The sequence below is a fragment of the Lottia gigantea genome (genome assembly GCF_000327385.1).
Source record: "Lottia gigantea unplaced genomic scaffold LOTGIsca_127, whole genome shotgun sequence".
In the NCBI taxonomy this organism is placed as follows: Eukaryota; Metazoa; Mollusca; class Gastropoda; family Lottiidae; genus Lottia; species Lottia gigantea.
Window position 1 is genome coordinate 454,346 of NW_008707370.1, and position 16,892 is coordinate 471,237.

The 16,892-nt window shown below is 38.2% G+C and overlaps 3 protein-coding genes across 3 annotated transcripts; 1 reads left to right on the forward strand and 2 right to left on the reverse strand.

The window, feature by feature from the left end:
- Positions 1-420: 420 nt before the first annotated feature.
- Positions 421-3,052, forward strand: LOTGIDRAFT_238002 (hypothetical protein). The gene is made up of 3 exons (XM_009048711.1): positions 421-449; positions 838-1,033; positions 1,295-3,052. The coding sequence occupies exons 1-3, from the start codon at positions 444-446 to the stop codon at positions 2,680-2,682; spliced, it is 1,590 nt and encodes a 529-aa protein (XP_009046959.1). The 5' UTR covers positions 421-443; the 3' UTR covers positions 2,683-3,052.
- Positions 3,053-6,734: 3,682 nt separating this feature from the next.
- Positions 6,735-11,165, reverse strand: LOTGIDRAFT_199784 (hypothetical protein). The gene is given in 3 exon segments (XM_009048712.1): positions 6,735-7,499; positions 7,515-7,675; positions 10,880-11,165. 3 exon segments carry the CDS (start codon positions 11,148-11,150, stop codon positions 7,047-7,049), a joined length of 885 nt encoding a protein of 294 aa, XP_009046960.1. The 5' UTR covers positions 11,151-11,165; the 3' UTR covers positions 6,735-7,046.
- Positions 11,166-13,045: 1,880 nt separating this feature from the next.
- On the reverse strand, positions 13,046-14,834 carry LOTGIDRAFT_172133 (hypothetical protein; the record flags this gene model as incomplete). The annotated part of the gene is made up of 5 exons (XM_009048713.1): positions 13,046-13,289; positions 13,630-13,755; positions 14,028-14,132; positions 14,443-14,756; positions 14,811-14,834. The coding sequence occupies 5 exons, from the start codon at positions 14,832-14,834 to the stop codon at positions 13,046-13,048; spliced, it is 813 nt and encodes a 270-aa protein (XP_009046961.1).
- Between the last annotated feature and the right edge of the window lie 2,058 nt (positions 14,835-16,892).

Genomic DNA, 16,892 nt, shown 5'->3' on the forward strand with positions numbered 1-16,892 from the left:
CTATTTTGCGCAGGTGTATCAGGTTTCAAATGGCACACGTATTTGTGTCTGAACTGATGTTTCTCTGACAGCTGAGCTTTAAAACCGTCACTAGGTCCATAATAAATATTTCACGGCAGTTCGATTATAATTGCAAATTTTTAATACTCCTTTGATCCCTTTGTTAAACATCGCCAATTTCTATGGAGTGCATCAATTAAATTTTATTAGAGGTTTTAAACAGATGCGATTTAATACGAAATTGAAAGTAGAACTATCTAAAAGTTACTTTTATTAGTCATATTAATGTGCATCTCCTCGGGAGGTGTCGAGAGTGTTTCCCAATGAAATGCTAATGAAATGTAATTGAAAGACGTTTCTGGGGTTTATAAGAATGATATAAGTTATAATCCAACATTGATCCGATCCAGTCAGACAAGACAAGACACCTTCTTACAATCAGAATGCAGGTAAGGAACTATTTTCACTAAAGGCTACCTCGCGACCTTGCTGTAGCCTCCTGTGCAAGTTGTGGTCGTAGGAAGGCTTATTACCATGTTAAGATATATACTATTCTTAAAACGGGGACGTATCTCACTTCGGTTCAAAAACAGCTACCGCGTATTTATTTTTAGTCGAATTGGGATTTTCTATTTAAAATGAAATAAAGTTCCAAAAACGATAGAAAAACGGAACATCGAAATTGGCTCGAGTATTTCCGTCGGGACCATGATGGATACATCAAGAATTGATTTTGTACGAGGAAGACGTTCTAGTCCAAGACTCACGGAGATGTCCTTCTTACACTTTCTAGCAACACTTCCTTAGCTTGTACAATTATAAATTTGTATATTTCAGGTTTTTCTTTTCGCTCTCTGCATTTCTGCAGCTGTAGCTCAAAGCATCAGTTACGGAAACGACGCCATTGTTGGAGGTAAAGTTGGTAAAGTTCTTGGTAGCAAGCTTTATGCTGATAAAATTGGACACAATAATCATGATGTACATGATTTAGGTCATGATGGACACAGTCTTGGTAAAGATAGTCATGGATATGGTCATGATAGTCACGGAATTGACAACCACGACTTGAAACACGACAACCACCTTGGTCATGATGACCACAATCTTGGTCATGACAACCACGGAATTGCTCCTGTTCACGATATCAAAACACCATCTGTTAAAATCGGTGCCATCTCCCCAGTTGATGGTCCCGTTGGTCTCAAACATGACGACCATTCTTTTGGACATGGTGTATCTGGATACGGAGGTCCACATAAGAACCTCGACAACCATGTCGCCCCCGTTGGATATGGTGTAAAGAGTGAAGATTATGGTTTTGGAAAGAGTCTCGTCAATCCACTCTCTGGTAAAGGCATCAACACATTTGGATTCGGAAACGGTCTTGGTAAACTTGGTTTTGGTTTCGGAGCTGGTCCTTATAATGGACCTTATGCCGCTGGTCGACAACTTGGTGTTGGGCATGCTATCGCCGGTGGCTTCAACGGAGTTTCTGAAGCTGTTGTTCCTAAATATGGCGCTCCCTCTTATGGAAAAGATCACCAAACCTATCCCAGCAATGGCCATAAAGATAACCACATTACCGGCTTCGGTCCACACGTTGACGGACACTCAGATAACTACAACCACCAACCCATTAATGATTACAAACCATCTGGATACAACCAACAACCAATCAACGACTACAAACCAACCAATAGCTACAATCAAAACCAAGGCAACGACTACAAGCCACAATATAACTACAACCAACACCCAATCAACGACTACAAGCCATCTGGATACAACCAACACCAAGTCAACGACTACAAGCCAACTGGATACAACCAACACCCAATCAACGACTACAAGCCAACTGGATACAACCAACACCAAATCAACGACTACAAGCCAACTGGATACAACCAACATCCAATCAACGACTACAAGCCAACTGGATACAACCAACACCCAATCAACGACTACAAACCAACTGGATACAACCAACACCCAATCAACGACTACAAGCCAACAGGCTACAACCAACAATCAATCAACGACTACAAGCCAACCAACAACTACAACCAACATCCTATCAACGACTACAAGCCAACAGGATACAACCAACACCCAATCAACGATTATAAACCAACTGACTACAACCAACACCAGGTCAATGACTACAAGCCATCCAATGATTACAACCAACACACAGACAACAACTACGGGTACAAGCCAAACAATTACAATAATGATCACAAAACCAATGACTATAAGCCAGCCAACTACCAACAATACGACAATTCTCATCCTTCAAATGACTACAACAAACAACCACAGAAATACCAACCCGTTGGATACAATGGACACGACAATAACTACAATGGCCATCCTTCAAACGATTACAACAACCAGCAACCAAAGTACCAACCAATTGGATACAACGCTCACCAATCAAATGGCTATCAACAACCAAAATACCAACCCGTTGGATACAACTCTCATCCATCTAATGACTACAACTACAAACCAAATAACTACAACAACGCTCATCAATCCAATGATTACAGCCCAAAATCCAACGACTACAAACCAAAGGGTAACGACTATGCTCACCAAGTTGGCAACTACAACGGGCACCCAAGCAATAACTTCAATTCTTACAATAAGAATATTGATAACCATTACAATCCTAAATATTAGGCATAAATTTTAAATCTCGGGATATAGAGCACATACACTAACATGGCACAATCGTGTGGTATACTACTCGTGGGTTATTAGACACAACGTTTCGACATTTTACACTGTTGAAACTGATTATGCACAATGTTTCACCAGTTTACAAATTTTGAATGATGTAAATAATGCTCCTTCGTGATTTTCTTAATCGCAAGGTTTCGAAAATTTTACATTGATGGGTGAGAAGTTTTTTGTTAACTCCTTAAGTAGTATACGATAAAATTGTGCTAGGTTATTTGTATGTCATAGAAAATGCCGATCTTTGGTTACCTTCTTGTAATGTCATTTTTTTACTATTTTATACTGGATAAAGATTATATTTTAAACTGTTTATGGTTTTGTTTAAAATGAGTGGTGGGGTTTGAGGTTTTTCTTGGTCGTATATGACTTCCATTTTTGACAAATAATGTCGAGCAGTTGGAGTGAAAAGTATAACTGTATCATGTTTGGGGGTTTGTCTGCGAATTCTATCTTATTTCTTCCCATCCGGAATGGGAATACGGAATACGGAATATCGATATAATTAATAATGTAGAAATCCTTAATCCTCGATCCGGAAGCGATTCCTATTGGATTATCACATGTTAATGGTTGCATTTGCATCGATTTAACATACAGTCTATTATATTTCGAAGCAATTGGATTAAGGACAGTGTATGGGATTAATTTTATTATTAATTTCACTAATCCGTTACGCGGAAATTAATGTAATATCGGAATTGACACACTGTTATTTCATTGGTTGCAATTGTGAGCGACCAATCATTTAATAGAGTTTCCAATCCTGAGATAATCTTTCATTTGATTACCAATAATTGCCTTAATAGTCTAATCAGTCGGCACAATCAGATCCTCAGAGTAGATTTTTTTACAGAATTACTCGTAACCAACTGTACAAAAACCAATAATTTTGACCAATATTTTTTCGATTTTTGAGCTGATATTGTGCAAGAAGTATGCTGAAGGGATTCAGAACACAATGTAAAAAATCTGAGTTGAAAAAAATATCAGAGATGTCACCATTCATCAAACTGTACTTTCTAGCCTCGCTACTGTGTGTGAGACATTCTTTGATAAATCATCTATTGAAAGTAGTGATCGGTTTCAGCTGACCGTCCAGAGATTTGATACTGAGCACCATTTAACGTCTCGCGTCACTTACTTAGATCCAGAACTCTGTCTGGTTTGTTACATTCTATGGTCTATTCAATTCGATTTAGTCAATGGCCCCTTTGGCGCTTACATATTATCCAAACAAGGTTATGGGAAGAAAAACATATATATCATAAGAAGAAATTAGGAAGCGAATTCTTCAGAAGAGGATTCTGATATCGCAACATTATGACTATCAGCTTAATTGTCATTTTTTACGATCAGTAACTAAAAGCCTTTGTGTTCATCTTGATAATCATATTAAAATTATCTGTGATAATGAAACAAATTTCAATGAACGGTATAACCTTTGAAAACGTATTTATTCATCACATGTGCCACTATTATAAGACTTTGACAATAAAAGCTCAACAAAATAGCAGTTTTCTGTTCTTAGGAAAAGGGTAGCAACTCCGATAAATGAAGTCAGTCAAATTGTTGTCTTGAAGTTTATCTCTTTCTCGTGTTTCAGAGTGGATTGAAAAGTAGCTGATCCTCACCCCAGTGACGGATCCAAGATCTTTGGATTGGGGTGAAGGGGGGGGGGGTTGCCAATTTTATCGAATCCATTCTAAGGGAAGTGCCAGTGAACATTTTGTGAATACACTTTGGACCCAAATCAAGTGATCATAGGGCACACTCTTACATAAATATAAGGGCGAACGAGTAAAAGATACATTTCTCTTTCAAGGGAAGTAACTCCTACCATAATTTTTAAATATGGCTTTTCAAAGAAAGTCGATCAGTAACAATGTAGTATGTATTGAAGATTTCACAGTAATAGCTTGAAAATTTATTTGAATTGTCCAACAAGCGACATTGGCAGACATTTAAATAAAACTTATTGTTTATTACGCTTGAGGTTACAGACTCACGTAGTTCCAATACCAAAATATAATTGTTAGGTATGTCCAGTAACAGAATATCATTGCCAATTTTATCGATTCCACTCTAAGGGAAGTACCGGGGAACATTTTGTGAATAAACTTTGGACCCAAATTCAAGTGATCACAGGACACACTCTTACATAAATATAAGGGCGAACAAGTAAAAGAAACATTTCTCTTTCAAGGGAAGTAACTCCTACCATAATTTTTAAATATGTCTTTTCAAAGAAAGTCGATCAGTAACAATGTAGTATGTATTGAAGATTTAACTGTAATAGCTTGAAAATTTATTTGAATTGTCCAACAAGCGACATTGGCAGACATTTAAATAAACTAATTTTTTCATTGCGCTTGAGGTTACAGATTCAAGTAGTTCCAATACCAAAATAAAATTGTTAGGTATATCCATTAACAGAATGTCTAGCAGGTACGATTTTAACTGATACACGACGTACGATATTAGAGGGAATAGACAAATAGTTTGTCAAGAAGTTGTATGTGCATCAATGACACATTTAAAAGTCCCATTTGTTGAGCCTCATCTTCCAGTCTACGCCAGTGGTTCCCGTTCAAACTTGCTTCTGCAATAGTGGAGTCTTTTATCCTAATGTATTAATGGTATTCTAAAAGATAAATAATAATTCATTCATATCTTCTCAAATACAGCCAAGAATTTACAAGTAATGCATAAATGAAATTACAATTGGCGAATAAATATATGATATGACAGTCTAATTGTAGTGAAACACTAAGCTCACAGGAATAATATTTCCAGTCGACAGATGTGAGTGCATTGCCTTTCTTCATTGATTTCGGTAGATGTAAACCGTTATGAATGAAGATTAACAAAAATTTTAATAGCGCTTTCATTAAGACTAATTGGAGCATGTTGCCGCATTTCTTCGTACCTTATGGCATTACCTTTCCAAATATGTTGAAAATTCGTGAGAACTCACAGCGTCTCTAATATTTCATTGAATTTCTTACTATGCCAAATTTCTGTTAAAATGCCCGTCCGATCTCACCATTGACAAAAGGGAAAAAGGGAACTCGGCAAAATCACAAAGAGAGAATTATTAAGCAAAACCAGATGACCGCATCATTTTAAGAGCAATAATATTATAATTTTCATTTCACATCTTCGCACTTTTACGAGCCTTATTTATATTCACCAATAATAAAATTTATAGTTTAATATAGGTATTATAATATAGGACTATAAATGAATTTTCAAATTAATTTTTATTTAACTGGCCACAAAAATATGACCTCGCGATCTTTAACTCCAAAAATCCCTTCTGCCCATGAACATTTTATTCCCTTTGGGTAATTCCCTAGACACCGCAAAATCTATAAAATTTTATTTCGAATTATTAATAAGAAGATAATATATAAGTAAAATAAAACTCACAAAAGATTTACTGTTGATTAAAGATTTTTATTCTCGATTTTATTGGGGAGTTTTGAATTCATTAGAGCGCTCTGCTTAGTTTAAGAGAGTTGGTAGTGTATATAAGGCAACAGAAGCAACGATCAAACATCATCTGATCAATTTCTGTCTTCAAGAAAACTTCAATTCTTTCACCATGCAGGTAATGTATATATTTATTTGTTAGATTCGAAAGGTTTTATTGTTCTCAAAACCTTAATTCACTGGGTTTAAGTTCTCTTTGGACGGCTTGGACTCATCTAGTCTTTACTAAAAAAAAGCAAAGTAGACGGGTTATCACCGTTTCATATCAATAAGCATTATCATTTTATTTATGAGAAGAAAACACGCAACGATATGACTCTTTTCGTTATATAAAATCAGAACGCTTGAGCACTTCTTAGATAGAGTGCCGAATTGGCACATGCTGTTGCAAAGTGGCATCGGGTGTTCAGGAAGTCTGAACAAGAATATGGTATTCGTACAATATGGTAAACTTCTTTCTGTATTGTAAGCAATATCTAATATCCAACAAATTTTTATTTCAGGCTCTCCTCGTTATCGCTGTCTGTATCGCCACAGCTGCCGCCCAATACAATATTGCTGGTGCTGGACTCAGAAATGGTAATGGCTACGGTTATGGTTATAACAATGGTTTCGGACGTGGATTTGCAGGATTAGGTTTCGGAAAAGGATTTTTCGGAGCCGGAGTCGGTCATGGTATCATTGGTACCGGACATGCTGTTGCTGGTCTTGGACTCGGTCACGGAGTTGCTGGTTTCGGTCGTGGAATCGCCGGACATGGTATTGCTGGTCGTGGTCTTGTTGGTGGACACGGACTTGTTGCTGGTTTTGGTTTAGGTCACGGAATCGTCGGAGCTTATGGCCATGGTCTCAATGGAGTTGCCGGACACGGTCTTGTCGGAGGACAAGGCATTGTTGGTGTTGGACATGGTTTCGGTTTCGGAAGACAAGGCCTTGGATACGGATATGGTCTTAACGGAGTTAGAGGAGGAGTTGCTGGACACGGTCTTGTCGGAGGACACGGTTTTGGAGGAGTTGCCGGACACGGCCTCGCTGGAGGACACGGTCTTGTCGGAGGAGTTGCCGGCCACGGTCTTGTCGGAGGACATGGTCTCGTCGGAGGACACGGTTTTGGAGGAGTTGCCGGACACGGTCTTGTCGGAGGACATGGTCTCGTCGGAGGACACGGTCTTGTCGGAGGACACGGTTTTGGAGGAGTTGCCGGACACGGTCTTGTCGGAGGACATGGTCTCGTCGGAGGACACGGTCTTGTCGGAGGACATGGTCTAGTCGGAGGAAACGGTCTTGTCGGAGGACATGGTCTTGTCGGAGGACATGGTCTCGTCGGAGGAGTTGCCGGACATGGTCTTGTCGGAGGACACGGTATTGTCGGAGGAGTTGCCGGACACGGTCTTGTCGGAGGACATGGTCTCGTCGGAGGACACGGTCTTGTCGGAGGTCACTACGATTACTAAACCTTTTAAAGAAGAAAATTGTAAAAAATATAGGTGTACAATTTCGACAGTCTTGGTTAAATAAAATATATTTTTGTATGAGTATTTCCTTCTTATAAGTTCACAGGCCATGAAACTACCAGTTACTTTGGTCATTAACCCAAGCTTTGAATTATCACACTGAGCGGAAGTTTTCAACCTTAGAGCACAAGTATGTCTGCACACTAATTTTTTGAGGAAGGGGTTGAGGAAGGGTAGGGAATTATGTGGTATGTGATTTAACATAATGGGGTTCAACGACATTTCTTATCACACGATTCAAAACCAGTGGCGGCGCTTGCCGGGGCCTCGTTTTATTGTCCCATCCGAACGACTAGACGCTTTTCGAGTCCCTCTTACCTGCATCATTGACAGGGGGAAACCGGTGGGAAAAAGAAGACAAAGATGCAAAATCCTGTAAAATAACCTATGACTAATCGATGCTGTACAAATACACTAAGCCAAACTCTGCTAGTGTCCAGTGACAAAGTTCAGTTATCACATAAAACACCAGGGAAGAATCTGCAGTGTCTTTGTTACAGATCATTAGTTTTTACTATCAACTATTCATAAACTACCAAATATATCCTGGGTCATTCCAGCAGGGGGTCTTCCACTGTATTTCAGGTTAGTTTTAGGGCTAAATATTATTGTATAGACGGCCAATTCACACTTTGGCTGCTTTGCCACACACCATAATAAATAAATAAATCAATTTTCAAACCCATTGTCCTGATGAGGTTTTGTGAATGTTTTACCCGAAAACATGGAGGCAGTATGAGACGTGCTTTTGTTTATTAGAAATTAAAAAGTATAAGAAGCAAAAAAGCACTGAACATTTTTAAAAATGTAACAAAAGAGCTATGTCATACCCTTTTTGTCCATTGTATTATATGAAGATATTTCTTTTCCATATTTTCACGATAGTCATAATTCATGCTTGGGGTCCGTCAACTGGTCTTCGGCTCATCTATCTGGCAGGCTATTATTACTGGATGAAACAAAGCAATAGGTTCTCTCCCTTACATTTCTTATTTTTAAAAACGAATACATCAGTTAAGGAAACGCTACTCTTATCAAAACTTTTATTTGAATTTAATTAGGCTAATGGTTTTATCATGAACATTATAAATTTTCAGCTATGTAAACAAAACGGAAGGGAAGCCGACTGGACAACATAACCTCAGAGTGGTTGCATTTGTTTCGGGAAGGTCGTTCTGATAGTGTTTGCAGGACACTCTCCTCAGTCATAATGAATGTCAATAGAGCTGAAAAATAGATCATGTCATACGGATTTGGCGTTAAAAGGGAGCCCCAAATCCTTCAGGCTGTACACATTTTTTTCAAAGGAAGAAGAACAGGTCGGTGTTGTTGGAAAATTTTCATAATTGCGCACTGCGTTTATAATCATGTTCAAACAGTAAAATTCCATTTCATTTTCAACCCAGTGCCCGGTTAACGATATGCATTCACATAAATATTAAGTATCGGATTAGCGTATATTAGAAGGTTTATTGTCCAATAAATTGTTTTGCACTCGGAGATGATAGTTTATATATGTTTTAAGATGATCTAAGAATTCTATTTTCCCATAAATCTTTTTCTATAAAAACTTCAAATGAACGAGATTTTTTGTATTATATCGGAAATCCAGCCATGAAGGTAAATCTAATTTTTTCCAATATTTTCATTCTTGTTTTAAAATTTTGTGTGCTTTGTACCACGGTTAATTTCTTTTCTGTTTTTTTTTTGTTCTGATTTGCTGAGTGAACGTCGTTTATTACATGTGTCAATGGTCAACCCCAAAGGGCGGGATGTGCTCACTCTTCCGGGACACATGATGTCACTCTGCCACTTGATTTGTCCACTGGGCATCTCTTTTTGAGGAGCTAATATTTTATTAGGCCAGAAATTAAAAACAAAGCTACCACGGTGCTAACCTTGTTCATCCATTTAGCTTTGATCAGTCTACCGGAAATCGAAGCATTGCAGCAAAAATTGAGAGTATTATTGCAGGTTTTGCTCGTATATTGAATATTTGTACAGCTTTTGATGGATCTATTCTTCGATGATTTGTCATGTATGATTCTTTTTTAGGTCTTACAAACCAAAGCTGTCCTATTGTTCGTGCTTAGTCTAACTGCTCCAGCCATCACAGCGCCAGTCATCAGCAAAACCAATGGAAAGTCAGTCGCAGCCAAAATTTTTCCAAAATCGACCAAGAGGTCCGGAATCAATTCATTTGGTTTTAATGATTTAGGCACTGTTGGTCTCACCGACAGTGTTGGCGCTGGATTCGGTTTCCAAGATGACATTTTTCATAATACTGGATTCAGCAATACTGCATTTAAAGACTCGAGCTTTATTTCTCGTAACCAAAACGATTTTGGGATAGGTTTCGGTGCCGGATTCAAAGATAATCAATTCGATGGTATTGGACTTGGTATTAGTGGACACGGTGTCGGCTCAGGTATTAGTGGACATGGTGTTGGCACTGGAATTGATGGACATGGTGTTGGTACTGGTATTGATGGACATGGTGTTGGTTCTGGTATTGGACACGGTGTTGGTTCTGGTATTGATGGACATGGTGTTGGTACTGGTATTGATGGACATGGTGTTGGTTCTGGTATTGGTGGACACGGCGTTGGTACTGGTATTGGACATGGTGTTGGTACTGGTATTGGTGGACACGGTGTTGGTACTGGTACTGGTATTGGACATGGTGTTGGTTCTGGTATTGGTGGACACGGAGTTGGCACTGGTATTGGTTCCAGTATTGGACATGGTGTTGGTTCTGGTATTGGTGGACACGGTGTTGGTTCTGGTATTGGTGGACATGGTTTAGGAATTGGCATCGGTTCAAGCATTGGACATGGAATTGGTACTGGTATTAGTGGACATGGTGTTGGTACTGGTATTAGTGGACATGGTATTGGTACTGGAATTAGAGGACATGGTGTTGGTACTGGTATTGGACATGGTGTTGGTACTGGTATTGGTGGACATGCTGTTGGTACTGGTATTGGTTCCAGTATTGGACATGGTGTTGGTTCTGGTATTAGTGGACACGGTGTTGGTACTGGTATTGGTGGACACGGTGTTGGTTCTGGTATTGGTGGACATGGTTTAGGAATTGGCATCGGTTCCAGCATTGGACATGGTATTGGTACTGCTATTAGTGGACATGGTGTTGGTACTGGTATTGGACATGGTGTTGGTACTGGTATTGGTGGACATGCTGCTGGTACTGGTATTGGTTCCAGTATTGGACATGGTGTTGGTTCTGGTATTGGTGGACACGGTGTTGGTTCTGGTATTGGTGGACATGGTATAGGAATTGGCATCGGTTCCAGCATTGGACATGGAATTGGTACTGGTCTTAGTGGACATGGTGTTGGTACTGGAATTAGAGGACATGATGTTGGTACTGGTATTGGACATGGTGTTGGTACTGGTATAGGTGGACATGGTGTTGGTACTGGTATTGGTGGACACGGTGTTGGTTCTGGTATTGGTTCCAGTATTGGACATGGTGTTGGTTCTGGTATTGGTGGACATGGTTTAGGAATTGGCATCGGTTCCAGCATTGGACATGGAATGGGTACTGGTATTAGTGGACATGGTGTTGGTACTGGTATTAGTGGACATGGTGTTGGTACTGGTATTAGTGGACATGGTGTTGGTACTGGTATTAGTGGACATGGTGTTGGTACTGGTATTGGTGGACATGGTGTTGGTACTGGTATTGGTGGACATGGTGTTGGTACTGGTATTAGTGGACATGGTGTTGGTACTGGTATTAGTGGACATGGTGTTGGTACTGGTATTAGTGGACATGGTGTTGGCACTGGTATTGGTTCCAGCATAGGACATGGTATTGGACATGGTGTTGGTTCTGGTATTGGTTCCAGCATTGGGCATGGTGTTGGTACTGGTATTGGGCATGGAATGGGTTCTGGTATTAGTGGACGTGGTGTGGGTTCTGGTATTAGAGGACATGGAATTGGTTCTGGTATTAGTGGACATGGTGTTGGTTCTGGTATTAGTGGACATGGTGTTGGTACTGGTATTGGACATGGTGTTGGTACTGGTATTAGTGGACATGGTGTTGGTTCTGGTATTAGTGGACATGGTGTTGGTACTGGTATTGGACATGGTATTGGTTCCAGTATTGGACATGATGTTGGTACTGGTATCGGACATGGTGTTGGTTCTGGTATTGGTGGACATGTTGTTGGTTCCAGCATTGGACATGGTGTTGGTTCCAGCATTGGACATGGAATTGGTTCTGGTATTGGTGGACATGGTGTTGGTACTGGTATTGGACATGGTATTGGTTCCAGTATTGGACATGGTGTTGGTTCTGGTATTGGTGGACACGGTGGTGATTCTGGTATTGGTTCCAGCATTGGACATGGAGTTGGTCCTGGTATTGGACATGGTGTTGGTACTGGTATTGGTGGACACGGTGTTGCTTCTGGCATTGGACACGGTGTTGGTTCTGGTATTGGTCCCAGCACTAGTATTGGACATGGTGTTGGTAGTAGAATTGGAAATGGTTTAGACACTGGCATTGGTTCCAGCATAGGACATACTAGTACTGGTATTGGACATGGTTTTGGTGGTATTAATCAAGGCTTTGGTAATGGAATAGGAATACATGAAGCTAAGATAGGAGGTCCATTATTTAAAACTGGAGCTGTAAGACACGGAGTGGTACATAACGGTGCTGATCTAGTCTCAGATATTGGTGTAGGTCACGACACTATACATAGAGCTTAGTGTCTTAATTTAGCAATGATCTGTTTGTCATGATTTTAAGAAATAAATAAATCAGCAGTCAAATCAGTTTTGGGAATAAAGGGCATAAAATTATAATTTTGTAGTGTCTTTGGTCTTGTGCATAAAGTATACAGCCCATTACTAAAACCCTTTCATATTGCTAGGTAGTGGGTGTGAGGGATAAATCCGTTCTGGTTGTATAAAGGTTTGAGGTTTGTCTTTGCCCCAAGCTTCACCCATGATCTCTTTGAAAAAGCCGAATTATTATGAATATTGATTTAATATCATAAATATTGAAATAGAATTGAATAGAGATATAAGACAATCATTTACCAACAACTAGTTTAAACACACAGAAAGATACGATAAGTATACCTATTTATGTAATTCATAATCACACGAATGTTTTTTCTTTAAAAAACTGGGAATATTTAACGAATCGTCTAGTTCTAAGTTGCAAAGGACATAGCGTATACAAATACAATAAAGATAACATAAAACCTAACCTAGATAAAATATATTAAAATAAATAAAATATATAGTGGAAGAAACGCTTATTTCTTTCCAAAGGTACCGAAACCACCGTATCCACCAATACCGGGATGGTGCAGTGTCTGGGTTTGACAGTTGACGACCTTGCAGGTACAGTATCTGGGGATGATGAAGCGTTCACTGATGATTCGAGGGAACCCGATGCTAGGACAGAACACGTAGGCTGAGACGGTCTCGTACTGCTTCAAACATTGGTTCTCGGTGTTGAAACCAAATGGATTAGAACAGAATTGACAGGTCTTGAAGCTGAAAAACAAAAGATTCAAGGATTACACGTCAGTTAATCTTCCAAATTTAGAGCACATAGAGTTCTGTCAAATTATAATGTCGTCAATTGCATCAAATTGTCAATCTTTAGATCTCGTTTACTAAAAAACACGAACATTGGCCGACAATACAAATCATTTACATAGAGTAAAAAAGTCTTTATTGAATGGGATATTCAGTCGGGTGAATATTACATGACCCAGAACATCAGATGGATTTTGAAAGTCTCATTTGAAGTCAATCAAAATAAATTCAAGACCTTTAACATTAGCCTCTGAGCAGTTAGATTTAAATATGAAATAAATGTAGGTAGACTTACAGACAATCGGCATAGAGTATCTGTGCCTGGAAATTCTGGAGAACCCAACAGATGCTGCTACTATTCTTGAAGAAGCTCCATAATTGTTTGCGGATGAAAGGACAGGTCATATTGGCTGTTAAAAATCTGAAGAAAAAATTGATTCATATGTATTTAAGTCGGTGATTTTTGGCACATCATTCGATGTAATTTTGATATTTAGAATGTGGCATTTTATACTTGTGTCCCTGATAAACAAATTTGGAATCTTCACTCTCGTAAAGAGCCCCTGTTGCCCTGTTCTGTGGCATCCGGTTACTTCCAAAATGATCTGAATATCCGAAGCATATCCATGTTGACAGCAACGGATAAGCTCCTGCCAAGCTACCATGAAAAGGATCTATATCATCCAAACTCACCTTGGGTCTTCGGGAATGGTAGGATCAGTTCCGGGCAAAACTGCTTGATCAACTAAAAAGGCAGCAAATTGGGGACGTAGCGCCAGTTCTGCAGCAATGGCATCGCTGAAATTAAATGAAAAAAAAATAATGAAAAGAAAAAAAAAGGTAAAGGTGTGATAGAATTAAAATAAGACATTAGTGATTAGAATCGAAGTAGACTGCTTTGAATCAGATGATCAAAGATCAATCTGAAAGCATGAGCGAGTTTTCTTGCTCATAAAAAAGTAATCACTTTTCAAAACAAGATGGGTTCTGTAATCAAAGAAAAAAAAGTACTAATCGAGTCCTCGCGAAAACAGTTTTAGTGTATTGATCCACAGGCACAATTGACAAAAATGCGCAATTCTTGAAAATATTGGGAAAGGCAACTTACACAGGATATCCTTCGGGATCATCTGATAATCTTAAATTGTCTAAAATATCAGTCTGCATGGGACATTGTGCACCAAAGGTACTGTATCCAGTGTTGAGTCCACCGCCGTGTAAGGAGTTGAAATTGTTAAAGAACGCCGTATCAAATCCGAGACCACTGCGACTGGAGCCGTCTAATTTTGCTGCAGCATTGGGTGTTCCGGAATTGGCAACAGGTTTGGATCCACCAAGCGAAGTTGTTATATCTTTGGCTGATGAATACTGGGTTTGGTATAGAACTATTAAAACTACTACAAGATTTAAGGCGTTCATTTTCTGAAAAGAAAGATTGAATTTTGATTAAATACTAAATTTTAGACTGCAACTTACGGCACAAATCCAATCTTCTTCCATGGAGTCGATATTCTATTTCAATTTGATCAAAATTCCACCAACTTGAATGGTATAACATGTAGAGATATTTGATTAAGCGTCATACAAGTTGCAGTTTACCCCAGGATTGGCGGCTCAATGGTTTCAAAATTATAAAACGCAGTACCACTTTAATGACTTTTTTGGTGTCGCTTCCAGTACATCAGACCAACAAGTCAAAACTGATGTTGAGCCAAAAACCCATAATTAATGAAATAAGTCAAAAAAATAGAAATACGTACAAGTACTTGAAGAAACTGTCTTTGAAGGTTGAAACAGCTCAGGATCGATCACAATGATTGAATGAGTTGTGTCAGTCGGAGAGGAACTTTTATACCAAATCAAAACGGAAATACCAAAATCTCTTTTACCAATTTTTAAAAACAATAAATATAAAACAGCAAAAATAATATATTTACCTACATTTGCATAAGAGAGGGATTTGTTTACTAAACATTACCGATTAGAAACAAACAAATAAATTTGTTTACTTGGTTGTTTTATTGTTTTTATCAGTCGGGATTGTAATCTTTATTTTGAGAAACATGCTAAATGTTGTGAAACTAGGCAGGGGTCTGTAATAATATTAGATTGATTTGCAAATGTTTACAATGCTCCATTGCATCTAGTGATATTTAATGGTAATATTAGATAAAATGACGCAGTATTGAATTTCCAAACACCTTTATAATTTTGTTGCTCTCTGCCTTCTCTCTGATGTAGTTGTATGATTTGTTCTTGGATGAAAATGCAAGATATTTTTTTTATAATATGTGAGATACTAAGGTAATTATGATTTTTTAGTATTTAAGGTAGGCACAGTGGTATTACAGAACAAACTTTGTGAACTCGGCATCTTAAAATGCTTATTATGTTTACTTGGTATACGTATTTTATAACCGTCATTTCGATGCTCATATTGAGCTTTTTAGTTTTTAAGGTTCGATTTTTATGACTTGTCTATTATTCGACTCTTGAGTTTAAGTACAAAAATTGGAATTCGAATTTGAAATGAGTACTGTGTCGTTTGTCGCAGTGTGGCTGGGTGTACCACTCTGTTATTGTTATTGGTCAACTATGTTTCAACCTGAGGAAATCCTCCATTGCTCACAGTCGTTGCCTTGTTTTTTTTTTGCCCAATAATGTGAAGAAAATTAGGATATATAACTCCATTTCATTTCAATTACATGTGTAAAGTGGCGTCATTAAACAATCAACGTTTACAAACTGTATCGAAGTTGATGGCTGAATGAAAAGTGGTTGAAAGCTCAGTGAGTGGTGAACTATTTGTTCTATTCGTTAAAATATAGATTAAACTATATATAGATTATTAGATTAAATCTTAGTGAGTTGAAATTTGACATATGAAAATGGAATGGAATGGAGCTTTACACCCCACTTTTCAGTCATCTAATCTTGCAAAGCCAAAGCCCTGAGAACCCTGTCACGTACTGAAATAAAAATTGACTAAAAATCATTCTGATCATGATAAAATACTTTGAGATGGTTTCTCGATAGCAATCAACGCGAATTACTTAAAATGGGAAAACTTTTTAAAATATACATTTTTTAGCGTCATAAGGTTGTTTTGATGAATTATGCATTTGCATCCTTATTTTTTGTATCAACTATATGCTTGAAACTGTTATTTTTAATAACTTTACACAAACGTCTTCAGCATGGATCGCAAAACATCTCGCTTTAATTTTTAAAACCCCGAATTAACACAAACCCAAATTGTCGAAAATTCAAAACAGAGAGATCGTAATTGTTGGGAATGGTTTTCAATTTTTTTTTATTTTTTTTTTTTTGCGCAGCGTAGATAATTAAAAGGATTGTTAACTATGACAACAAAATGACGCAAGTAGCCCCCACAAGAAGATAGTGACCTCAGCTCTATGCTTTTGTCAGATGTTAATCACTTATTACTGAGATGACGCAACAAATATTGAAAAAGGTATCATGTTGTTCAAGCATTGGCAAAATTAAAGTCACAAAGTCAAAATCTGAAAATATATTTTCTCACGACCAATTGGCGGA

Bases quoted from the DNA above. Each gene is read 5' to 3' on its own strand.
- LOTGIDRAFT_238002 (XM_009048711.1), top strand. The intron at 1,034-1,294 runs GTCATGATAGTC...CCGTTGGATATG, and splicing joins TAAAGATAGTCATGGATATG to GTGTAAAGAGTGAAGATTAT.
- LOTGIDRAFT_199784 (XM_009048712.1), bottom strand. From the start codon at position 11,150: ATGTCCAATACCAGTACCAACATCATGTCCTCTAATTCCAGTACCAAC. The intron at 7,676-10,879 runs GTACCAATACCA...TAGTAATCGTAG, and splicing joins CACCATGTCCACTAATAGCA to TGACCTCCGACAAGACCGTG.